Here is a 27,715-nt window from a genome sequence, read left to right as displayed (position 1 = left end):
GGAAGAATAGGTGTTATTACCTCAACAGGAGATTGATGACATCATTCACAATAAGTCCCGTCGCTGTCAGGCCTGTGTTAGTGCTAGAGGTGGCCACACCCTATACTGAGCACATTAACCTGTTGCCAGAATGTGTGTGCAAATCCGTTTAATTGAGGAAAAAAAAAAAAGGAAATACATTTTTCTCTAATGTCATGGATGTTGCATTTGTTTTAGTTCTGTGTTCTTTACTTTGTTTCTTCTTTACTATCACATCTTTATACTGTTTTGTGTCAAAATAAACGCAATCTTGCAAAATTTCCATTTCTTGCTTTACTTTTGGACACCAGTGTACTTAAGTATATTCTGGTATTTGACACATGTACTTGGGAAGCGAGTGTGACGAGACTGCGTACCAGGGGATGGCCTGAGGATGGTGCTGTGTACCGAAACCGGTAACCAGTAGGTAAAACAAATAAACTGCGACTATAGAGAAAAACAAACTTTTTCAGTACTCAGTTCTAAGAGTTTGCCACTGAAGTAATTTTGACTGAAGATTTGGGACACCCTGTGTGCTTGTCTGTTCGATGTCATATTTTCAACGTGCAGCTGAGGTTGGGTGTTGTTTTGCAGCGTGGCGGTGAGTGCGATGGGTGTGCTGGTTGCGACTGGTACCGTGGTGGACCTAATGCTGCAGAGGAGGCGGCGGGCGCGCTCCAGGGAACCAGGTGCGTATACATCTTCCTACATGTTTGCCACGGGCCACTGCAGTGTAGCCACAACTACTATCCTTTGAATTTAGATATGTATCCAGGATATAGTTGGGGCAAGTCATATTAGTTTCGTGGAAGGGAGACGGGTAGCGGAAAAAGGGCAATTTCTTACGAAAATGTGTTGAACATAGTGTTTATAACTCAGTGAACATGTTGGGAGACCATTTTAGATTGGGTACTTACTAACTGTAATGTATTTACATGATTAAATGCAATAAATTCTGACATGGCGCGCAATTGGGTACTAAAACGAACTAAATGACAACAAGGAAAAGTATGTGCTGGGCCAGGATTCGAACACGTATTTCCTGCTTTACGCGAGTGGTCACCTTAACCGCTTCGGTTATCAGACCACGCTTTCCTTCCGACCCAAATTCTAACTTGTCGCACACTACTTACGCAGCGCCCCTTCCCAACATACTCATTGCTCGTCGCATCACGCTGGATTTCCGCAAGGTATATAAATACGGGAATACGGCTTGACGGCCATTAAGGTCATTTCAGTGCGGTTTCACTCTCTCTTCTGAACTCTTGCGGGAATCCAGCGTGATGTGGCCAGCAATGAGTATGGTGGATATGGGCGCTACGTAACTAGTGTGCAAGAAGTTGGGAATTTGGGCCGAACGGAAAGCGTGTTCAGATAGCCGAAGCGGCAGCCGGCATGGTACCTCAGCGTGTTCGGTCAGCCGGATAGTTGCCTTCTGTAATAATAATAATAGAAAAAGAAAAACTGAGTCAATAGATCATCGATGAACTTCAACGGGTGTCATGGGACGTCCACCCGAATAAATGCAACGAACAATGACGAACAAAATGAGATCAACCAAAAAATAAAAAAAAGCGGTCAAGGGGACCCCTCGCGTATAACGGGCAATCCGGGTTCGATTCCCGGTTTGGCACAGGTTTTTATTTCTTTCCATTGAATTCCATTCAGTGCTCAGTTGCGGATGATGTCAAAATTTTATTTCAGTTTTTCATGTACATGTGTGGCTGCGGAATGAAGAATGGCTTCTATTCCTTCGGACATGTCCGAAAGAACGGACACCACACGTTTATAAATAGAGTGTATTTGACCGAGAGATTAGCGTGAAGGGGAACCCAAGCTCCACCGATAAAATTTCGGAGGTTGCTCAGGGATATTTTCTTAGTATTTTGGTATTAGGAGACCAGTGGCTTGTTACAGAACAGTAATGTCATTACTATTTATTCGGTTTGTTATTTCAATTAGGAGGTGACATCAAAAAGTAAGTTACACATATACACTCCTGGAAATGGAAAAAAGAACACATTGACACCGGTGTGTCAGACCCACCATACTTGCTCCGGACACTGCGAGAGGGCTGTACAAGCAATGATCACACGCACAGCACAGCGGACACACCAGGAACCGCGGTGTTGGCCGTCGAATGGCGCTAGCTGCGCAGCATTTGTGCACCGCCGCCGTCAGTGTCAGCCAGTTTGCTGTGGCATACGGAGCTCCATGGCAGGCTTTTAACACTGGTAGCATGCCGCGACAGCGTGGACGTGAACCGTATGTGCAGTTGACGGACTTTGAGCGAGGGCGTATAGTGGGCATGCGGGAGGCCGGGTGGACGTACCGCCGAATTGCTCAACACGTGGGGCGTGAGGTCTCCACAGTACATCGATGTTGTCGCCAGTGGTCGGCGGAAGGTGCACGTGCCCGTCGACCTGGGACCGGACCGCAGCGACGCACGGATGCACCCCAAGACCGTAGGATCCTACGCAGTGCCGTAGGGGACCGCACCGCCACTTCCCAGCAAATTAGGGACACTGTTGCTCCTGGGGTATCGGCGAGGACCATTCGCAACCGTCTCCATGAAGCTGGGCTACGGTCCCGCACACCGTTAGGCCGTCTTCCGCTCACGCCCCAACATCGTGCAGCCCGCCTCCAGTGGTGTCGCGACAGGCGTGAATGGAGGGACGAATGGAGACGTGTCGTCTTCAGCGATGAGAGTCGCTTCTGCCTTGGTGCCAATGATGGTCGTATGCGTGTTTGGCGCCGTGCAGGTGAGCGCCACAATCAGGACTGCATACGACCGAGGCACACAGGGCCAACACCCGGCATCATGGTGTGGGGAGCGATCTCCTACACTGGCCGTACACCACTGGTGATCGTCGAGGGGACACTGAATAGTGCACGGTACATCCAAACCGTCATCGAACCCATCGTTCTACCATTCCTAGACCGGCAAGGGAACTTGCTGTTCCAACAGGACAATGCACGTCCGCATGTATCCCGTGCCACCCAACGTGCTCTAGAAGGTGTAAGTCAACTACCCTGGCCAGCAAGATCTCCGGATCTGTCCCCCATTGAGCATGTTTGGGACTGGATGAAGCGTCGTCTCACGCGGTCTGCACGTCCAGCACGAACGCTGGTCCAACTGAGGCGCCAGGTGGAAATGGCATGGCAAGCCGTTCCACGGGACTACATCCAGCATCTCTACGATCGTCTCCATGGGAGAATAGCAGCCTGCATTGCTGCGAAAGGTGGATATACACTGTACTAGTGCCGACATTGTGCATGCACTGTTGCCTGTGTCTATGTGCCTGTGGTTCTGTCAGTGTGATCATGTGATGTATCTGACCCCAGGAATGTGTCAATAAAGTTTCCCCTTCCTGGGACAATGAATTCACGGTGTTCTTATTTCAATTTCCAGGAGTGTAGTACCCCAGCAAGGTCGCTGCACCACGACAGTGGCACATTTTCATAAAAGTAGATATTCTGACTTTCCTGCAGACACAGTTATGGTGCTGTATGGCTAACAGGCGCATCAGAGTTTGCGAGTCAAATGACGCAGCAACTGGAAACATGCTCCAAAGCTGAAGTACGCGGGACAATACAGTTTCTGTGGGCAAAAAGTCTAAGTCGGATGCAGATTCACCGTGAAATTCTGGCTGTATATGCACAAAACACAATGTCGCGTGCAGCCTTAGAAAGTGGAACCAGCACCTGGATGAAGGCCACACAGACGTGGATGATGCTGATGGGGAACGAAAGCCATCGACATCGACGACAGACCAGAATGTCCAGCCAACCGCGGCACTGTCATTGAGGAATTCAACGAATAGTAGAACGTTCCGACCGTTGGTTACAGAGACTTGATTATTATGTTAAAACATAGCGTCATTTATCTGCTGCACTTTGCCGTAATAATGTGTAACTTACTTTTTAAATACCCTCGTACCTCGTGAAAATACGAGGCCTGTCTAATAAGTATCTGACCTCTGGCCAGAAAAAAAATATTTCGAATACCTGACGGGGCTGGGCCTTCAAAGTAGGCCCATTGCGCTTGCACACACTTAGCCCACCGATCCTTCAACTGCTGTAAACACCTCTAGAAGTCTTCTTTTGGAATGGTGTTCAGCTCCGTCGTTGTGTTCCACATTATCTCGTCCTTACTCTCAAACCGGGTTCCCGGATTCGATTCCCGGCGGGGTCAGGGATTTTCTCTGCCTCGTGATGACTGGGTCTTGTGTGTTGTCCTTAGGTTAGTTAGGTTTAAGTAGTTCTAAGTTATATGGGACTGATGACCATAGATGTTAAGTCCCATAGTGCTCAGAACCATTTTTTTCTACTCTCAAACTGGATCCTTTCAGTGGCGTCTTTAATTTTGGAAACAACCAGAAGTAGCAAGGAGCCATTTCTGGAGAGTAAGGAGGTTGGCGAACGGCAGTGATTCCATGCTTGGCCAAGAAAGTTTGGATCAAGTGGGATGAATGTGCGGGGGCGTTGTCGTGATGCAGTTGCCAGTTTTTCGCCATCCACATGTCTGACTTTTGCGCCGAACTGCGTCACGGAGTCGCCGGAGAACATCTTGATAGTACTCCTTTGTCACTGTTTGTTCTTCTGGTGCGCATTCGTGATGCACAATTCCAGGGACATCAAAGAAGACAGTCAGCATCACCTTGATTTTGCTTCGCACCCGCCGCACTTTCTATGGCCTTGAAGACTCGGGATGCTTCCATTGCGACGACTGTCTTTTTGTTTCTGGATCGTACCCTTACACCCGTAACTCATCTCCAGTTATCAAGGTGTTCAGAAACCCAGGATCAGTGTTGGTGGTGTCCAGAAGATCCTGTCCAACATCAAAACGGTGGTCTTTTTGTTCCTTCGACAACAACTTGGGCACGAATTTCGCAGCCACTCAGTGCATGTTCAAATCATCACGCAAAATTGCATGTGCAGAATCTTTACTCACTCCAACCTCTTGGGCAATCTCCTGCACGGTCAAACGACGATCTGCCATCACCAAATTTTGCACCCTCAAAACAACAGCTGCACTCCGAGCAGTTTGGGGCCTGCCAAAACGCGACCATTTTTGGTCGGTTGAACCACTCCCTTAATTTGTGTTACACCCATCGCATCTTCTCCAAACACCTGCTGAATCTTATGAATTGTTTCGCTTTGAGAAAATTTTATGCAGTATCTTTGCGCAACACGTTCAGTCATCTTGAGAGAATCAGTAATCCGACGAACACGTTGTGTAGCACCTCACTCAGCGACCGTCAGGTAGCGACTGACGCCCTGGAAGGTGGGGACAAAATTCACGCATGCACATAAAGATCTCTTCCTTTACTCTGTACAGTGGTGCCGCGCTATCGTCTCTATTTTGTGCGTGAAAATCAAAGGTCGGATACTTTTTAGACAGATCTCTTATCTCCACAACAGTGAGAAAGTCTGTACTGTGAGGTGACCAAAAAGTACCATACAGAACACAGAGAATTGCAAAAACCCTCATACAAAGCACGCAGGCTATGATGTGGATGCCGTCTCTGCGGGAACAGTTAAACAGATCGTCTTTCCCCTCTGCCTTTTCATTCAGTGAACACATATGTGACTTACACATTGGCCAGCTCTTAATCAGTAAACGTATCCGTTCTGCTGTGTATCACTTAACGTATATCTAAAAGTGCCGGAAAAGCATTCCCGAGACAAAAGCAACCAGTGCTAAATGCAAGGAGAGGGTGAAGCGCAAATTGAGCATTACTGTTATCAACTGCAAGTACCGTGAATGAATGGAACAAGTTTGTTTCCAGACAGGACATAATGTCGACATTTGCACTGATGTGCAGATGTAAAGATAAACTGAGGTAAGAAATCAAACGAAATGAAATTACTTTGTGACGAGCCACCGGAGAAAGGGTCCATCAAACCGAAATATGCAGAAAATACTCCTGCAAAACCTTCGAAATTTTGTCGGCGGAGTTCCGGTTTACCCAGTATATCATTTTACTTTCAGACAAGCCTTTAGAATTTACAGCCACCTCAAATTTTCAGCTGCAAGTAGAACAGCGGCGAACGGTGAAAATATTTTATGATTTCACGACAAATGAATCTGGATACACTTACTGCTAGACAATCTCCGTTGCAGGTTCTGTCTTTTTCAGTTCGATACTTAATTGACAGCCGTATCTGTGTGGCGAATTCGGTTTGTTAAGGCCATAACCTTTTTCCAGAGAGAAGGCAGTTCATCTCTGGGCTTCTCAGCTGCAGAACGCTTACTTGCCCGTTATGGCCCGCGACAGTCAAACAGAGCGGACACATTACGATGACAGATTATTAAGCCGTCGGCGCAGGGGACTAGCAACTAACGTCTACGAGCACGCAGATGGGATATCCCGAGTCACGAGACACAGCGCTGGCAACACACGGAACTAGCTGGTTAATGTAATTTTGTGCTCTCTGCGCTCTCCACCGGCAAGTTGTCTGCTTTATTTGGCTCGAAAACCAAACACTTTGTTCACGAAAATGGACGGGCGTAGAATTGCTACTGACGCTCTTTTGTGGCACATTGGCAGCGTCAGGGGCTGTGATTCGAGTTACTCAGCCATGTGTTTAACAACGTGTGAAACTTTTCGCCTCAAAGAATTCCGAAAAAGAATGAAATAGGCTCGCATCCACATCTACATGGATACTCTGCAAATCACATTTAAGTGCCTGGCAGAGGGTTCATCGAACCTCCTTCACAATTCTCTATTATTCCCCAATCTCGTATAGCGCGCGGAAAGAATAAACACCTATATCTTTCCGTACGAGCTCTGATTTCTCTTCTTTTATCGTGGTGATCGTTCCGCCCTATGTAGGTCGCTGTCAACAAAATATTTTCGGATTCGGAGGTGAAAGCTGATGATTGGAATTTCGTGAGAAGATTCCGTCGCAACGAAAACCGCCTTTCTTTTAATGGTTTCCAGCCCAAATCCTGTATCATATCTGTGACACTCTCTCTCCCATATTTCGCAATAATACCAAACGGGCTGCCTTTCTTTGAACTTTTTCGATGTACTCCGTCAGTCCTACCTGGTAAGGATCCCACACCGCGCAGCAGTATTCTAAAAGAGGACAGACAAGCGCCGGCCGAAGTGGCCGTGCGGTTAAAGGCGCTGCAGTCTGGAACCGCAAGACCACTACGGTCGCAGGTTCGAATCCTGCCTCGGGCATGGATGTTTGTGATGTCTTTAGGTTAGTTAGGTTTAAGTAGTTCTAAGTTCTAGGGGACTAATGACCTCAGCAGTTGAGTCCCATAGTGCTCAGAGCCATTTGAACCATTTTTGACAGACAAGCGTAGTGTAGGCAGTCTCCTTAGTAAGTCTGTTATATTTTATAAGTGGCTCTGAGCACTATGGGACTCAACTGCTGTGGTCATCAGTCCCCTAGAACTTAGAACTACTTAAACCTAACTAACCTAAGGACATCACACACAGCCATGCCCGAGGCAGGATTCGAACCTGCGACCGTAGCAGTCGCACGGTTCCGGACTGCGCGCCTAGAACCGCGAGACTATTTTCTAAGTGTTCTGCCAATAAAACGCAGTCTTTGGTTAGCATTCCCCACAACATTTTCTATGTATTCTTTCCAATTTAAGTTGTTCGTAATTGTAATACCTAGGTATTTAGTTGAATATACGGCTTTTAGATTAGACTGATTCATCGTGTAACCGAAGTTTAACGAGTTCCTTTTCGCACTCATCTGGATGACCTCACACTTTTCGTTATTTAGGGTCAACTGCCAGTTTTCGCGCCATTCAGACATTTTTTCTACATCGTTTTGCAGTTTGTTTTGATCTTCTGAAATGTTCTTTTCGGATGATGCAAGCATCATAATCAAATGCAATATAGATACAACAGCAGAAAGAAAGATAAATGGAACATTTACAAAAATTATCGGTTTGTGGTTTAAAAATATTCCATCACTCTATTTACAAAAAAAGAAACACCGTTTATTCAGTCCTGCAAAATATAAGATGTATCGCCATAAACATCAACAACGCACAATGGAAAGGAAATACGTGATACTGAATGCTTAAAATTCATGACCGTTCTTATTCATCAGACCTTGAACTGGAAGTCACAAACTGTGGATCTTCTCAAGAGCTCGAGTTCAGAAACATTCGTTCAATATGTAATTGCTTATTTTGGTGATGAAAGTCTCAGAAAGTGTAATTTCTTTTTTAATCCACAGCTCTTGTTGATAATGTGGCTCTTCTTTAAGATAATTGCTGACCCTCAAATATTTCTAGTCTGCCTTCAAGCGTACGTCCGAAATGCATCAGGTATAGTGCTCGGATTGGACATACTTTTGCTTTTCTTTCTTTCTCGGGCCTTTGTCCCGCTCCAACGCGGGGTCGGCTTTGTTATGACGGATTTGGCAGTGTTAATGGCAGAGGGTGGCCGGATGCCCTTCCTGATGCCTCCCCGAACCCCCCAGGACGGAATGTCTGTGAGCCGTGTAACTGAGGCCGAACGTGGGGACCAGTCTGGTATTCACCTAGCGGGATGTGGAAAACCGCCTAAAAACCACATCCAGGCTGGCCGGCATACCGGCCCTCTTCGTTAACCCACCGGGCGGATTCGACCCGGGGCCGGCACGCCTCCCCGAGTCCAGGAAGCAGCGCATTAGCGCTCTCGGCTACCCTGGCGGGTTATTGGACATGCTTTTGTTTATTCTCGTTCAACTTCCAAACGTGACAATTGAGAGTGAATGCTTCATAAAAGTTCTCTGCTCTTGATAAGTAGATACGACTGAAAGCCATATCTATATTTGATCGGAAAAGTAATTAATCAACTCCGTAAAACTGAATCGGATTAGCTAACTCTATTCACAATGAATAGCAGGTTGTCGATGCATTGTACAGTAAGTATTGAAATTATTTCGTGTCGTCGATATCTTCATCCTGCAACACAAATTTCATTTCATGTGGATACTGTCTTCCGCTTACAACAGTTCTCTTATTTTAAGGTGAAATTCCAGAGACGAGCTCACTGATGTGGAAGTTATTACTAAGAATTATTTCATAGCGCTGCACTTTTAAATACAAATGTAATAAACAGCTCTTTTGTTCGCAGAGGTGATAGAGTGTAATGGAAACCATCTGAGCTACACGGCGAGTGGACCACCTGAAGCTAAAGAGCCGCCGGTTAAAAAAGAGATGAACACAAGGCAAGGTAAGCACGGAATTCCTTCTGAGTAAATGCATGTTGTTAAATTTCCTACGGAATGAATGAAACATTTCTGTTTTTATGTACATAAAGCGACGCAATTCAGATTAACTATTTAAATTCATTTGAAGCTGAAACCGCTTTCATCTGCTGTATCCATCCAAATTCAACACGAGTTAGAATTATTACAAGTACGTAAATTGATGGCGATCACTGCTGTCAGCTGCAGGGGGGAGCATTACGCGAGATCAGCAGCGACGAGTGAAAATAAGTACGGGACCTGGATAAGGACCTGGAAATTTTCTGTTTACTAGCAGATGCGTTCACCACTGCGCAATCCGGGACACAGCGTTATCCCAACTGCGCGGACTATCTCTGCACGCCTCACGGCCGATCCACATTCTCACCGAGCTTCATCTATCGGCAGCCCCTGTCCATTGACTCCGTGTTCGCTACTCTGAGATTCCCACAGGAGGTCGAATGAGTTATCCGAATGGAACGTAAATCGGGAGATGTAGATTTACAGACAAACTAATGATTACAGTTTCAGAAAAATTGGATGATTTATTCAGTAGATAGAGCTTCACAAGGTCGCGCGAGGTAGCCGAGCGGCCTAGGGGGCCATGTCATGGTCCGCGCGGGTCCCCCCGTCAGAGGTTCGAGTCCTCCCTCGGGCATGAGTGTGTGTGTGTTGTCCTTAGCGTAAGTCAGTTTAAGTTAGATTAAGTAGTGTGTAAGCCTAGGGACCGATGAATTTCAGCAGTTTGGTACCATAAGACCTTACCACAAATTTCCAAAAGAGCTTCACAAATTGAGTAAGTCAACAGAGTGTCGGTCCACCTCTGGACCTTACGCAAGAAGTTATTCGGCTTGGCATTCATTGACAGAGTTGTGGACGTCCTCCTGCGGGATATAGTGTCAAATTGTCACGTTATATCGTCAAAGCTCCGAGATGATTGGAGAGCCCTGCCTGTAATGCTCCAAACTTTCTCAGTTGGGGAGGGGTACAGTTACCTTGCTCGCCAAGGTAGGGTTTGGCGAGCACGAATACAAGCAATAGAAACCCCTGAATTGCGCAGGCGGGCATTATCTTGCAAAAATGTAAGCCCAGGATGGCTTACGATAAACGGCAACAAAAATGGTACCTAGAATATCGTTTACGTACCGCAGTGCTTTAAGGATGCCGCGAATCGCAGACAAAGGAGTCCTGCTATGAAATGAAGTGACACTCTAGATCCTCACTCCTGGTCGTCCGGCCGTATGACGGGCCTCAGTCGGGTTGGTATCACACAGCTGCCCGGGGCGACTCCAGACACGTCTTTTCTGGTCATCGAGAGATCTCTTCGAAGCGGGAGTCATCACTGAAGACAATTCTACGCGATTCAATAAGATTCCAGGCTGAAGACGTGTCTGGAGACACTCCAGACAGCGGTGGGACACAAACCTGACTGCCGCACGCCATGCAACCCGACAACTAGTTGTGATGGTCTGGGTTGCCACTTCTTTTCATAGTAGGACCTCTTTGTTTGTTTTCCTTGGCACCCTTACAGCACACCAGTATGTCGACGATATGCTATGCTCCGTTTTGTTGCGTTCATGGCAAGCCATTCTAGGCTTACTTTTCAGCAAGATAATGCCCGCCCGCACACGGCGGAAATTCCTACTGCTTGTCTTCGTGCTTTCCAAACCCTACCTTCGCCAGCAAGGTTGCCGGATCTGAGAACGTTTGGAGCATCATGAGTAAGGCTTTCCAACCATCTCGGGATTTTGACGACCTACCGCGCCAGTTGGGCAGAATTTGGTACGATATCTCTCAGGAGGACGTCCAGGAACTCTGTCAATCAATGCAAAGCTTGCATAAGGTCCACAGGTGGACCTATGTTTTACTGACTTGCTCAGCTTGTGAATCTCTTTCTCCGGAATAACTTATCCGATTTTTCTGGCATTGTAATAATTAGTTTGTCTCTACGCGTACATAAGATCTGCCGATTTCAGCCCTATGCGGATAATTCCTTCGTAGTGCTTCATTTTTTTCGTGACTTAGAGTGTACAACAGCTTTGGAACAGGAACGTATGGTCTGATAAGTAATCCTAAGCCAGTGAAAGCTGTGGAACAACAAACACCTTAAGTTCACCATGTCAATGTACTATTTACTGAACAATGTACTACATTACAGAATGTGTTCAAATTGACGACCACCACAATCGATAGATGCATAACATCTTCGTAGAAAGTACTGGTACACTATACCGCGTACACCATGCAGCGCACGAATCTCATTAGGCGCTGCAATTATCCTGACGGGAAGTGTTTCTTCGTCGGAAATCGGTGTCATGTACGTGAGGCTTCTGATGTGCCACCAGAAAAAAATCAAGGGGTGTCAAACCATGTGAGCGAGGTGGCCGTGCAACTGGATATCTCTTTCCAAACCAGCCGCTGAGATATATGGCTCTGAATGCGCCACGTACTTGTACGGAAAAGTTTGTAGGTACTGCGTCAAACCATACTACACGAAACAGTACGCTACTGAATTTAAGACGAGTGTGAACTGGTTGTCCTTGTTGTTCCTGGCAATCCAAAGCTTTCATTAGCTCAGGGTTACTTCCAAGCCAAAAAGTTCCTATCCCAAAGTATTTGCATTTCGACTCTTCAATTTGCGTGCAACCTTCCGAATCATTCAGTATTTATTAGTGTGACACTTTTATAGGCCTGACACGAAGTTACTTATCACAGTTACATCTAGATCTACGTCTACATCTACGTGATTACTCTGCTATTCACAATAAAGTGCCTGGCAGAGGGTTCAATGAACCACCTTCATGTTGTCTCTCTACCTTTCCACTCTCGAACGGCACGCGGGAGAAACGAGCACTTAAATTTTTCTGTGCGAGCCCTGATTTCTCTTATTTTATCGTGATGATCATTTCTCCCTATGTAGGTGGGTGCCAACAGAATGTTTCCGCAATCTGAGGAGATAACTGGTGATTGAAATTTCATGAGAAGATCCCGTCGCAACGAAAAACACCTTTGTTTTAATGATTGCCACTCCAATTCACGGATCATGTCTGTGACACTATCTCCCCTATTTCGCCATAATACAAAACGAGCTACCCTTTGTACTTTTTCGATGTCATCCGTCAGTCCCACCTGTTGCTGATCCCACAACGCACAGTAATACTCCAGAATAGGGCGCACAAGCGTAGTGCAAGCAGTCTCTTTGGTAGACCTGTTGCACCTTCTAAGTGTTCTGCCAATGAATCGCAGTCTTTGGTTTGCTCTACCCACAATATTATCTATGTGGTCGTTCCAATTTAGGTTAAAAATGGTTTGGATGGCTCTGAGCACTATGGGACTTAACTTCTAAGGTCATCAGTCCCCCTAGAACTTAGAACTACTTAAACCTAACTAACCTAAGGACATCACACACATCCATGCCTAGGCAGGATTCGAAACTGAGACCGTAGCGGTCTCGCGGTTCCAGACTGTAGCGCCTAGAACCGGTCGGCCACCCGGCCCGCGAAATTTAGCTGATTTCTTTTAGTACTCATGTGAATAACTTCACACTTTTCTTTATTCAGGGTCAACTGCCACTTTTCGCACCATACAGATATCTTATCGAAATCATTTTGCAAGTCGTTTTGATCATCTTATGACTTTACAAGACGGTAAATGACAGCATCATCTGCAAACAATCTAAGACGGCTATTCAGATTGTCTCCTATGTCGTTAATGTAGATCAGGAACAACAGAGGGCCTATAACACTTCCTTGGGGAACGCCGGATATTACTTCTGTTTTACTCGATGACTTTCCATCTACTACTACGAACTGTGACCTTTCTGACAGGAAATCACGAATCTAGCCGCACAATGAGGCGATACTCCGTAGGCACGCAGTTTGGTTAGAAGACGCTTGTGAGGAACGGTGTCGAAAGCCTTCTGGAAATCTAAAAATATGGAATCAATTTGACATCCCCTGTCGGTAGCACTTATTACTTCATGAGTATAAAGAGCTAGTTGTGTTTCACAATAACGATATTTTCTGAATCCGTGCTGACTGTATGTCAATAAATCGTTTTCTTCGAGGTACTTCATAATGTTCAAATACAGTTAATGACCAGAAGAATTGTTCTCCACAGAAGAAGTTGAAAATGGTAACCGATGACTTTAATGCAGCGCCGTGCGCGATTTTTCACACTGTGACAGACACAGCGGCTCTGTCTAAGGGATGACAGGAACATCGTTATCAATGTTATGCTGCAGCTCTTCCAGCATATGTGGAAGCTGTTTCAGCGCACCTGGTTCTTCAACTTTCCACACAGGTGAAAAGCACAGGGAGGTATATCAGACGATCTATGAAGCCAGGATATGTTACTACCTTTGCTGATTGTCCTGTCCTCACAGAAAACCTCACGATCTAGCGCCAAGATTGGATGTGTGATGTGTGCTGTTGCTCCAGCTTACTGAAAATGTATTACCGGCCTCTTTAGCCGAGGTCGCTAACGCACGCCTGTGCGGTGGCATTCGGCTCTTACATAAACCGAATCGAATCCTGGGGCTGATGACGTTTCCACTGCCCGTATTTGGCTAGCAGGGGTAGGAGTAGTGGTAGCGTAAAGTTCCTGAACATCAGTCTTTGCAGTAATGTCCTGGATTGAATATCAAAGCTCTCCGCAGTGTTTCATGTTGTGAAGGAGTGTGGCACTGGTATGATGATCTGTCTGTCGGTTGGGGACGTTAAACGTGGCGAACACTCAAGAGGCATAGCTTGTGTGCCGGCACCGCATTCCACCCTCTCCCTTCTCTCATCCTCATCGTAGAACGCAAACATAACACTTCACTATTCAGGCATCCATGACACTCACCTACACTTCACGAATGCACATCAATACAACTCTAACATATCTCCAAGGAAAGGGGCAATGTATGCTGAGAAAGAACAATTTTTCCGAGAGGCTCTGAACTTACGCCTTGGGCTACCCTAGTCAACAATGCCTCGCGATATTTACATTCTTTTTACCGAATCATTAAAGTACTCTGGTGATATTCACTCAAAATGATTTAACAACACAAAAAATTAACTCTCTTGTACATCGTTGGTGGATTGTTGTAAGGGTGAATTTGGACTTATTACTAATAATAAGCGAAAAGCAAAAGTCATTACACAGTGCGCCAGGCACATTACTCCCAGACCAAAACCTCATTTAAGACACAGCATTCATTACTCGGCCTCGTAACTTTCAAGTAGGGTTTTGTGGGATAGTTAGCGTCTATCTTCAAGCGTCTGCCAGTTAAGGATTGTCGATAATTCTGTGATGTTTTCGCGTACGTCCAACAAGTCATTGACTGTTTGTACTGGTCTTATTTGTATAAGTCAATACGTGCTGTTAGGTCTATTTGAGAAAGCGCCAAACATTTGATCAAAGTAGTAGGATGGGTCGCACAAATGTTTTTATGTGCGACTGAGCCCACAAATTGTAGGAAATTCTGTAGGGCCGACGAAATAAAACTGGCCCGAAAAATATTTTATCCTCCTTAAGATAGCAAACCCAGCATACATTACTTTCAGTCAGGGCAGAATATGTAAACTGGGCCGTCTGCCTTAAGGTGCGCGAAATATTTTCGGGACGTTTCATTTTACTCACTCTGTAGTTATGACTTCTTGATATCGTAGTCATACGATACTGCATCTTTTGACTTTTGTGATATGCACTATTTTACATTCCTGAACACTTACAACAAGTCGCAATCTTTGTGTCGCTTCGGGTTCTTATCAAGACTTACCATACGAAGTTGCAGTGCCTGTGTTATTCCGATATCGTATTTATCCGCCGACACCAGGAAAGAGTCTTCCAAGTAAAATGTCTCACTTGTACGGGAATATACACTACTGGTCATTAAAATTGCTACACCAAGAAGAAATGCAGATGATAAATCGGTATTCATTGGACAAATATATTATACTAGAACTGACATGCGATTACATTTTCACGCAATTTGGGTGCATAGATCCTGAGAAATCAGTACCTAGAACAACCACCTCTGGCCGTAATAACGGCCTTCATACGCCTGGGCATTGAGCCAAACAGATCTTGGGTGGCGTGTACAGGTACAGCTGCCCATGCAGCTTCAACGCGATACCACAGTTCATCACGAGTAGTGACTGGCGTATTGTGACGAGCCAGTTGCTCGGCCACCATTGACCAGACGTTTTCAATTGGTGAGAGATCTGGAGAATGTGCTGGCCAGGGCAGCAGTCGAACATTTTCTGTATCCAGAAAGACCCGTACAGGACTTGCAACATGCGGTCGTGCATTATACTGCTGAAATGTAGGGTTTCGCAGGGATGGAATGAAGGGTAGAGCCACGGGTCGTAAAACATCTGAAATGCAACGTCCACTGTTCAAAGTGCCGTCAATGCGAACAAGAGGTGACCGAGACGTGTAACCAATGGCACTCCATACCATCACGCCGGGTGATACGCCAGTATGGCGATGACGAATACACGCTTCCAATGTGTGTTCACCGCGATGTCGCCAAACACGGATGCGACCATCATGATGCTGTAAACAGAACCGGGATTTATCCGAAAAAATGACGTTTTGCTATTCGTGCACCCAGGTTCGTCGTTGAGTACACCATCGCAGGCGCTCCTGTATGTGATGCAACGTCAAGGGTAACCTCAGCCATGGTCTCCGAGCTGATAGTCCATGCTGCTGTAAACTTCGTCGAACTGTTTCTGCAGATGATTGTTGTCTTGCGAACGTCCCCATCTGTTGACTCAGGGATCGAGACGTGGCTGCACGATCCGTTACAGCCATGCGTTTAAGATGCCTGTCATCTCGACTGCTAGTGATAAGAGGCCGTTGGGATCCAGCACGGCGTTCCGTATTACCCTCCTGAACCCACCGATTCCATATTCTGCTAACAGTCATTGGATCTCGACCGACACGAGCAGCAATGTCGCGATACGATAAACCGCATTCGCGATAGGCTACAATCCGACCTTTATGAAAGTCGGAAACGTGACGGCACGCATTTCTCCTCCTTACACGAGGCATCACAACAACGTTTCACCAGGCAACGCCGGTCAACTGCTGTTTATGTATGAGAAATCGGTTGGAAACTTTCCTCATGTCAACACGTTGTAGGTGTCGCCACCGGTACCAACCTTGTGTGAATGCTCTGAAAAGCTAATCATTTGCATATCACAGCATGTCCTTCCTGTCGGTTAAATTTCGCGTCAGTAGCACGTCATCTTCGTGGTGTAGCAATTTTAATGGCCAGTAGTGTACATAATGGATGTACGAGTACAGGCTGTAGACGGATAGTTGACCATATATGGAAGTTTGTGTGTGTCTGAGTCGTACACGGGTAGTCAAGCGGTAAGGCGACCGCTCGCGATAAACGGGAAATCGGGATTTCAACCCCGGTCCAACTCAAATTTTCTTGGTCGTCATTCCATTCTACGGCTGATGGTTGTCCACTTTAGCAATTGTGAAAACACTTAATGCTTGTGAAGACAGGCTGAATATTTATGGAACTTTTTTCAGAATATACTTAGTTATAGGTAAGTGCGTCATCTGCAGGAAGTCTGAGGTTGTAACGTGATGTGACTGCAGGGACGTGGCTCCGCCTGCTGCTGTGCTTCTCGCTGCGCACCAACATCGGCAAGCTGCTGGACGTGGGCTCCGGCAGCGACGCGCTCAGCTGCGTGCACGGCCTGCGCGTCTTCAGCCTGCTGTGGGTCATCGCAGGACACACCTGCATGTTCGCCTTCCCCTTCGCAGGTGAGCACGCCGCCTGATTCTACTGCCACTGCTTGTCCTCACATTTCTCTGCAGCTTTGGTCCTAACGTTTCTTTTAAAGGCAACCGAAGGCGTATGTTTTGTCGAGTTACTTTACGAGTACTATGACCGATGTCGCATCAGTGTTATAGTTGATAATGCTGCTGGTTGCTATTGTGTAAGTCCTGGGTTTGGTTCCCAGATGTTTCTTGGTGACTAGATCTGGAGCGGGGTCCATTCAGGCTTCTGAGACCAAATAAAATACTGATTTAATAAATAAACAGAGAAACTGATATGTAATCAGCCGAAGTGCCGCCGAATTGAAAGGTTATTCAGTTTAATATGACAACTTCCTTGACTTTCATACACTGATATGCCAAAGAAACTGGTACAGGCATTCGTATTCAAATACAGATATATGTAAAGAGGTAGAATAAGGCGCAGCGCTCGGCAACGTCTATATAAGACTAAAAGTGTATGGCACAGTTTTTAGATCGGTAACTGCTGCTACAATGGCTGGTTATCAAGATTTAAGTGAGTTTGAACGTAGTGTTATAGTCGGCGCATGAACGATGGGACACAGCATCTCCGTTGCGATGAAGCGGGGATTTTGCCGTACGACAATTTCACGAGTGTACCGTGAATATCAGGAATCCGGCAAAACATCAAATCTCTGACATCGCTGGGGCCGGAAAAAGACCCTGCATGAACGGGATCAACGACGACTAAAGAGAATCGTTGAACGTGACAGAAGTGCAACCCTTCCGCAACTTGCTGCAGATTTCAATGCTGGGCCATCAAAAGGTGCCGGAGTGCTAAGCACCATCGACATGTGCTTTCGGAGCCGAAGGCCAACTCATGTACCCTTGATGACTGCTCGACACAAAGCTTCACGCCTCGCCTGGACCCGTCAACACCGACATTGGACTGTCGATGACTGGAAACATGTTGACTGGTCGGACGAGTCTCGCTTCAGATTGTATCGAGCGGATAGATGTGTACGGGTAAGGAGACAATCGCATGAGTTCATGGACCATGCATATCAGGAAGGGACAGTTCCAACTGGCGGAGGCTCTGTAATGGTGTGGGGAGTGTGCAGCTGGAGTGATATGGGATCCCTGATACGTCTAGGTACGACTCTGACATGTGACACGTACGTAAGCATCCTCTTTGATTACCGGCATCTATTCAGTCCATTGTGCATTCCGACAGACTTAGGCAATTCCATCAGGACAATGCGACACCCCACACGCCCAGAATTGCTACAGAGTGGCTCCAGGAACACTCTTCTGACTTTAAACACTTCTGCTGGCCACCAAACTCCCCAGACATTAACATTATTGAGCATATCTGGTATGTCTTGCAATGTGCTGTTCAGAAGAGATCCCCAACCCTCGTACTCTTAGGATTTATGGAAAAAGGCCCGGCCGGCCGCTGTGGCCGGGCGGTTCTAGGCACTTCAGTCTGTAATTGCGCGACCTCTACGGTTGCAGCTTCGAATCCTGCCTCGGGCATGGATGTGTGTGATGTCCTTAGGTTAGTTAGGTTTAAGTAGTTCTAAGTTCTAGGGGACTGATAACGTCAGATGTTAAGTCCCATAGCGCTCAGAGCCATTTTGAAAAAGCCCTGCAGGATTCATGCACAACTTCAGACATTAGTCGAGTCCATGCCACGTCGTATTGCGGCACTTCTGTGTTCTCAACGGGTTACTACATTATATCAGGCAAGTGTACCAGTTTCTTTGGATCTTCAGTGTACAACGTATGTACAATAATTTACAGATTGGAAATAACTTATTACTCTTTATCTGTAAGGATAATCTCGCTAGACGTCTATATACATATATTAGAGGACAAAGTAGTACCAACTAGTTAAACACCACATGTTACTGAAACTACTAACCCTATAGTTTCGAACTTCCTTCCAGAGATAAAATAACAACAAACGATGTGTAGTAATTAGATTACCAAGTAATTTCGTAATTAATGAGCCTTTAAACCATAAATTCAACGTAAAACTATTTCTCCACTGAGGCTTTGAGCTTCGTAGGTGCAGGCCAAACTGTTTATAAATTTTCTTGTTAGATACCGTTACGAAATTGCTTAACAGCAATTTTATAAATACGGCGAATGTTTCGTAGAACTATGTCGCTGTGAGGCCGATTTCCTTCCTTTACGCAAGACTACACCATCAAGAGGTTATTGGATGTTTACTATATCAGTTGGTACCTAAATAATGGTCGTTTACTTTTTCATACTGCCTTGACAGAGATATAGCTTTCTGGTAATTTTCTGTCAGATTGGTTACAAAAAATACAAGCTTTACCTCTCGCGCTCATTTAACCTCTCCTCTGTTAGTTGTTGCGTTTGATTGGCACCACGTATTTTCACTCTGCTCTCGACTGTACACGGTCACACGATTGAATGAGCCTGTGGAAGTTTTCATGCGTCTGTATTGCTCCATAATCCTCGTTGTCAATTACTTTGTGACTGTTATTTATTATTAATCTACATACGTTCAATAGTTTACATTTTTTGCCGTGTAAGCACAGTTGAATTAATATTGTGTCGTAACAGTAATCTTGTAACACTGAATCGATGACAGTCACCTAAGCTGTTAACCTCAAATACTTCTGAAACTATTTAAGACATCGTAAATCTCTTTTCACCAAGAAAACTTTAAGTAACCCCTCTTTAAACACTGTTTAGCCTCTTGTAATAGCAAATATTAGATGCAGACATTTCCGTATCAACTTCTCTTTGAGATATAGAACTATAGTATCATCCTGGATTTTTAAGGCTCTGTGACTGTGCTTGGATCAACACGACCAACAGGACCCGCCTTCTTATCTTCACCAAAACATGCTCCAGCGCAGGCCATGTAGTGGAACTGAAGTAGAAGAATTCAGCGCTGTTTTGCACACCGATATGTGATTAGTTTCGGAAAAATTACTGTATTTAGAATATAGGATGCTGTATTTTGAATATCAAAGTGATTGCTCTCTTATACAGAAGTTCATGATATCATACACCACTCTCACACATGGATGATGGGTCGCCACAACTTGATGTACCTGTGTGCAAATAATTACATATTCAAAGTAGTGGACATACAGAATACATAGCTTCATTTTCTCTGTTCCCTTTTTACATACGTATCGCTGCAGTGAAACATTCCATTTTCCCTCTATTTGAGGCGACATATTTACTTATTCGGGTATTGATATGCAATACAGAGATATTATGGTCCCAAATGCTTTTATTTCTCTGAAATTACATATCGGATCCCAAAGAAAGAAAGAAAGCGGATTCATCTCTTTCAAATCTACGATACTAGCAACAAAATTTAATATAGTTCCATTTGATGCCAATATCTAAGTAATTAACAGTATTATGAGATAAAGTTATACGTCGTTTACTGAAGACTTTGATACATTTTGTCTGGATGACAAAAAAAATGCGCTGTACGGTTTCAGAAACATTTGAGGTTGACAGCTTGGGTTACTCACTCTCTATGGGTCTGACTGTGTCTAAATTGTGCTATGAATTGTTTGTTGATTGAAATATTTGTAACCTCATTGCTGAGCGCTCACATTCATATTATCACGCTAGTGATGGAAATATAGCTTGTCTCATGTGACGAGTCAGATAATCCAGTCATCCAGTTACATTCTCGTATGGTTAGGCAGACAACAGCCGTCTTTTAACCACTCACTCCTCAGTTTTGTGAGTTTAATGTTAAGCAGTGTCGCAGTACTACAAGAGAAGTCAGAGAGTTGTGTTGATATTCGTACGCTGAAGTAGCGTTCTTATAAAGACGTAAGTGTGACCATCTCTACTTAGTACTAAAACTGACGTGAAATTCGAGAAACATTGAAGCAGAAGATTTCTTACGCAGATTTGTGTTCATTGACTTACATACAGTATTACAACACTGAAAGGATTTGAAAATTAATAAACCGATGGAAGGTTGGTAAAATTTAAAAAAAATGTTGTCCACACCGAATCCTTAGTGGAAAGTCGGTCCCGGGAGTAGCAGGTATCAGGTAACAGGTAGCAGGCTGGTGTGGCGGCAAACGCGCGTTGTGTGCTCAGCGAACCGGCCTTCCTGTGTTGCAGACAACCGTGGCTTCCGGAAGCTGGTGGAGAGAGACTTCCTGTTCCAGTCGATCAGCAGCGGCGCTTTCTCCGTGGACACGTTCTTCTTCATGAGGTGGGTGCAGTACCACACGCGGACACGGCCGCTTTCACACACCGTCCGCTGGCCCTCGCATGCAAACTGCCTTCCTGCTGTCCCACCCATTACTCTCGTGCTTTCTCACACACCATTCACGCACAGTCCTCAGCTTTGTAGTCCTTGGCCGAGGACCTTTTTTGGGTGCCAAGTATTTTCGAAAGTCTAAGATTCTGTATGCGAAAAGAGCAACAGTTGCGGCTACCCAGTTTCCGAGACGAAAAACATGCTGGATAAAATAATAGTTAATGCATGATTACGTAAATCTGTTTTTGTATTTTTGAGCGGAATCATACGCATCATATTATGAAAATAGTACAACAGGTTATTCTAAATCAAATTTCCTTCGAAGAGTAGTAGCCACACTGTGATGCGACTATTACGCAAAATTTCGTCTTATAACATTTTCATGTTTTATTGATGTTATCTCTTTTGACCCACCGTCTAGTCTATTAAAGTGGGCTGTAATATATCGCATTTGAATACAATATTAGCTTAAAAAATGTAACCAATAACCAGACAATGTAGAATATTATGCAGGGTGGTCCATTGATCGTGACCGGGCCAAATATCTCACGAAATAAGCGTCAAACGAGAAAACTACAAAGAACGAAACATGTCTAGCATGAAGGTGGGAACCAGATGGCGTTATGGTTGGTCCGCTAGATGGCGCTGCCATAGGTCAAACGGATATCAACTGCGTTTTTTAAAATAGGAACCCCCATCTTTTATTACATATTCGTGTAGTACATAAAGAAATATGAATGTTTTAGTTGGACCAGTTTTTTCGCTTTGTGATAGATGGCGCTGTAATAGTCACTAACATATGGCTCACAATTTTAGACGAACAGTTGGTAACAGGTACGTTTTTTAAATTAAAATACAGAACGTAGGTACGTTTGAACATTTTATTTCGGTTGTTCCAATGTGATACATGTACCTTTATGAACTTATCATTTCTGAGAACGCATGCTGTTACAGCGTGATTACCCGTAAATACCACATTAATGCAATAAATGCTCAAAATGGTGTCCGTCGACCTCAATGCATTTGGCAATTCGTGTAACGACATTCCTCTCAACAGCGAGTAGTTTGCCTTCCGTAATGTTCGCACATGCATTGACAATGCGCTGGCGTATGTTGTCAGGCGTTGTCGGTGGATCACGATATCAAATATCCTTCAACTTTCCCCACAGAAAGAAATCCGGGGACGTCAGATCCGGTGAACGTGCGGGCCATGGTGTGGAGCTTTGACGACCAATCCACCTGTCAAGAAATATGCTACTCAATACCGCTTCAACCGCACGCGAGATATGTGCCGGACATCCATCATGTTGGAAGTACAGGGTGTTTCAAAAATGACCGGTATATTTGAAACGGCAATAAAAACTAAACGAGCAGCGATAGAAATACACCGTTTGTTGCAATATGCTTGGGACAACAGTACATTTTCAGGCGGACAAACTTTCGAAATTACAGTAGTTACAATTTTCAACAACAGATGGCGCTGCAAGTGATGTGAAAGATATAGAAGACAACGCAGTCTGTGGGTGCGCCATTCTGTACGTCGTCTTTCTGCTGTAAGCGTGTGCTGTTCACAACGTGCAAGTGTGCTGTGGACAACATGGTTTATTCCTTAGAACAGAGGATTTTTCTGGTGTTGGAATTCCACCGCCTAGAACACAGTGTTGTTGCAACAAGACGAAGTTTTCAACGGAGGTTTAATGTAACCAAAGGACCGAAAAGCGATACAATAAAGGATCTGTTTGAAAAATTTCAACGGACTGGGAACGTGACGGATGAACGTGCTGGAAAGGTAGGGCGACCGCGTACGGCAACCACAGAGGGCAACGCGCAGCTAGTGCAGCAGGTGATCCAACAGCGGCCTCGGGTTTCCGTTCGCCGTGTTGCAGCTGCGGTCCAAATGACGCCAACGTCCACGTATCGTCTCATGCGCCAGAGTTTACACCTCTATCCATACAAAATTCAAACGCGGCAACCCCTCAGCGCCGCTACCATTGCTGCACGAGAGACATTCGCTAACGATATAGTGCACAGGATTGATGACGGCGATATGCATGTGGGCAGCATTTGGTTTACTGACGAAGCTTATTTTTACCTGGACGGCTTCGTCAATAAACAGAACTGGCGCATATGGGGAACCGAAAAGCCCCATGTTGCAGTCCCATCGTCCCTGCATCCTCAAAAAGTACTGGTCTGGGCCGCCATGTCTTCCAAAGGAATCATTGGCCCATTTTTCAGATCCGAAACGATTACTGCATCACGCTATCTGGACATTCTTCGTGAATTTGCGGCGGTACAAACTGCCTTAGACGACACTGCGAACACCTCGTGGTTTATGCAAGATGGTGCCCGGCCACATCGCACGGCCGACGTCTTTAATTTCCTGAATGAATATTTCGATGAACGTGTGATTGCTTTGGGCTATCCGAAACATACAGGAGGCGGCGTGGATTGGCCTCCCAATTCGCCAGACATGAACCCCTGTGACTTCTTTCTGTGGGGACACGTGAAAGACCAGGTGTACCGCCAGAATCCAGAAACAATTGAACAGCTGAAGCAGTACATCTCATCTGCATGTGAAGCCATTCCGCCAGACACGTTGTCAAAGGTTTCGGGTAATTTCATTCAGAGGCTACGCCATATTATTGCTACGCATGGTGGATATGTGGAAAATATCGTACTATAGAGTTTCCCAGACCGCAGCGCCATCTGTTGTTGACAATTGTAACTACTGTAATTTCTAAAGTTTGTCTGCCTGAAAATGTACTGTTGTCCCAAGCATATTGCAACAAACGGTGTATTTCTATCGCTGCTCGTTTAGTTTTTATTACCGTTTCAAATATACCGGTCATTTTTGAAACACCCTGTACATCGCCATTCTGTCATGCAATGAAACATTTTGTAGTAACATCGGTAGAAAATTACGTAGGAAATCAGCGTACATTGCACCATTTAGATTGCCATCTATAAAGAGGGGTCCAGTTATCCTTCCTCCCATAACGCCGCACCACACATTAACCCGCAGAGGTCGCTGATGTTCCACTTGTCGCATCCATCGTGGATTTTCCGTTGCCCAATAGTGCATATTATACCAGTTTACGTTACCGCTGTTGATGAGTGACGCTTCGTCGCTAAATGGAACACGTGCAAAAAATCTGTCATCGTCCCGTAATTTCTCTTGTGCCCAGTGGCAGAACTGTACACGACGTTCAAAGTCGTCGCCATGCAATTCCTGGTGCATAGAAATATGGTACGGGTGCAATCGATGTTGATGTAGCACTCTCAACACCGACGTTTTTGAGATTCCCGATTCTCGCGCAATTTGTCTGCTACTGATGTGCGGATTAGCCGTGACAGCAGCTAAAACACCTACTTGGGCATCATCATTTGTTGCAGGTCGTGGTTGACGTATCACATGTGGCTGAAGACTTCCTGTTTCCTTAAATAACGTTACTATCCGGCAAACGGTCCGGACACTTGGATGATGTCGTTCAGGAAATCGAGCAGCATACATAGCACACGCCCGTTGGGCATTTTGATCACAATAGCCATACATCAACACGATATTGGTAAACAGTCCATTTTAACACGGGTAATGTATTACGAAGCAAATACCGTCCACACTGTCGGAATGTTACGTGATACCACGTACTTATACGTTTGTGACTATTACAGCGCCATATATCACAAAGCGAGAAAGTGGTCCAACTAAAACATTCATATTTCTTTACGTACTACACGAATATGTAATAAAAAATGGGGGTTCCTAATTAAAAAAAACGCAGTTGATATCCGTTTGACCTATGGCAGCGCCATCTAGCGGGTCAACCATAGCGCGATCTGGTTTCCCCCTTCAAGCTAGACGAGTTTCGTTCTTTGTAGTTTCTTCGTTCGACACTTATTTCGTGAGATATTTGGCCCGGTCACTATCAATGGAGCACCCTGTACAGCTTCCTAAATACCTCCCGAACTAAATACAACTAGAAGAACAAAAAATACAGGTGGAATACTACTCAATGATAACATAAAATAATAATAATATTAGCCAATCATCACCACTGCAATCAAATAGAGAGAAATCCTCAAAGAATGAGCTGAAATAGTTGACCTCCAAATTTCCTACCGAAAAAACTCAATTCTTGCGCTCAAAACTCGACAGGCAAAAATTGTGCGCAAACTGTGATCAAATCGAGAGAATCCTGTACTTATAGTGCCTAGGCGAGATCCTTGAACACACTGAAGGAAAAATAAATAACACAGAGAAATTATTAATAAAGTAAATAAATTTCCTGTATGAATTCGCGATAATTGTGAATATTTTGTGAATAAAACAGTCTAGATTGTTTAATAATGTCTTTATTTATGACGTCGTTTCGGCTACTGCCATCATAAGATTTGTAATTAAGAATGCAAGAACATAAAAAACAAGAGGCCTTTGTTATACATTATTAGCTCCAAAAGATGAAAAAATAAAAAGTTAAAAAATTTGACAATGTTCACTCACCAAAACTTAAAACTTGTAACACAAGGTACAGTGTTAATGTCAATAAAACCTAGACGCAGTCGGGGCGTTCACTGTCAACTTAGCTCAAAAATGTTTTCTAAAGATGTAAGTTCTAGTTGAATATCCCCACACTAGTGCCAGATGTCGGTTAGAACTTACATCTTTCTAACAATTTTTTGAGCCAAGTTGACAGGTGACGCAACGATTAGGTATAGCTTTTATTGATACCGACACCGAACCTTATTTTACAACTTCTAAGCTTGGTGAATTAACGTTGTAGGATTTTGTAACTTTTTAATTTTTCATCTTTTATCGTTCGATAATGTATAATAAACGCCTCTCGTTCTTTATGTTCCTATAAAATTAATTACAGATCTGATAATGGCACTGGCCGAAACTACGTTATAAATAAGGACATATATTAACCAATGTAGACGGTTTTATTCACAAAACAGAGAATTCACCTACAGGAGCTAAGCAGTGTGTACGGAAGAACTCGTGACATGTACAACAATAAATGTCTTTCCAGAGTCACAAAAGTCAGGCATTACAACACAGTTATCAAGTAAGAAGCCCTGTATAACAGCGAAATTTTCGTACTTCACACAAAATGTGATATGGGAAACTTTCTGAAAGTGAAACAAAAAATTATGAGAAAGATACTCGGCCCAAATAAAACGGAAGATGGATGCACACAAAAACCCTGGAAAGCAAGAGAAAAATTATCCAACAGACACCCAAAAAAAGACTACTAATAAAATTTTAACATACGCTAATCTGCTGAAAATTATACCCTGCGTACAATAAGTGAAAACACATCTAGAAAGAGCCCGGAAAATTTTCCGTAAGGTTTGTACAGAAACTCGTAGAGACAAAAAATCGATCGATGGGAAGTTTAGTCAGAGAGCGAAAGTACGATGAACACAGGAAAAATTGAGTCGTAAAGCTTCATGTGATGCAGTGGGACCCAGTCGTACGTAATAAAAAATAGTAATAATAGGACTAAAGAAGCAAATAAATATGCCAAAGAGAAGCTACTCATGATAGAGGCAAAGGCACGCCTCCAGATAGCTACGAGAAGACCTTTTACGTGGAAAACTGGCTGCAAAAAGCACGGAGGTTCAACTAAAGATGGAATATGGGAAGATTTTAAAGATGTCCTCCTTCAAATACCTTGGAGAAGCTGTACAGCCATTAGTGTTGGGCAGTATCGAAAAATTAGAAAGAGGCATCAAATTTCAGAACACACTCAGAATTACGAGAAACAACTGTGCCAACAGACCAGTAGCGTGCAAGGCCAAATAACGATATTATTAGACGTTTTCTTGCTGGAACCACTAAATCCATCAGAGACCATAGCTATTGGAGGACACTACAGTTGCTGAGGTTAAAAACCAGGAGAGGAAAATTGTTCGGAAAATATTTATTCGCACAGAAGGCAATGGAATTTGGACGGAGTGGAGAACATCTGACCACTACACGCTGACAGATTTCACAATTTTCAAATTCTATGGCTATATTTATAGCGTCGACAAGAATGGATTCACCAAGTGACTAACGTTATTGATGCAAAGGTGAAAATGACCTGGTTACAAACACCAGAGAAAATTTACAAGACACACATCATAGAAGATGTCATAATGAATCGTTCAGCCTTTGGATCACTAATAAGGAAGCACAGCTTCACGGAAAACCTTAAAAACAAGACTGTCAAGATATTGTCAGAAGGATGGAGAAAAAAATATAGTGAATCCATGAAGAGTTTTCGGGGAGCTAAGAAAGCAAAATCTCTCCAGCTATCAAGTTTAAATGCGGTCGTTAAGTGGATAAAGAAGAACTGCAAGTAAATTATTTCCAGAAAATTTTAAGCAGTATTTTGTTTTAAAATCAGTGTGTATCCCACTGGCTTAGTCAGTGTCTTCGAATAACGTTAAGTCTCTCACGAGCCAGATGGAACC

At 44.4% G+C, this 27,715-nt stretch overlaps 1 protein-coding gene across 1 annotated transcript in view; it reads left to right on the top strand.

The window, feature by feature from the left end:
- LOC126249791 (nose resistant to fluoxetine protein 6-like) overlaps positions 1-27,715 on the top strand; it is a 341,698-nt gene that overhangs the window by 252,222 nt on the left and 61,761 nt on the right. Inside the window, exons 4-7 of the mRNA XM_049951478.1 lie at positions 613-707; positions 9,117-9,215; positions 16,831-16,998; positions 21,115-21,208. Of these exons, the coding sequence (XP_049807435.1) occupies positions 613-707; positions 9,117-9,215; positions 16,831-16,998; positions 21,115-21,208 (456 nt within the window). The remainder of the gene's footprint in view (positions 1-612; positions 708-9,116; positions 9,216-16,830; positions 16,999-21,114; positions 21,209-27,715) is intronic.

The sequence above is a fragment of the Schistocerca nitens genome, chromosome 3, assembly GCF_023898315.1.
Source record: "Schistocerca nitens isolate TAMUIC-IGC-003100 chromosome 3, iqSchNite1.1, whole genome shotgun sequence".
NCBI lineage: Eukaryota > Metazoa > Arthropoda > Insecta > Orthoptera > Acrididae > Schistocerca > Schistocerca nitens.
Note: the sequence above shows the minus strand (reverse complement) of the source record. Positions and strands in the feature narration are given on the sequence as shown.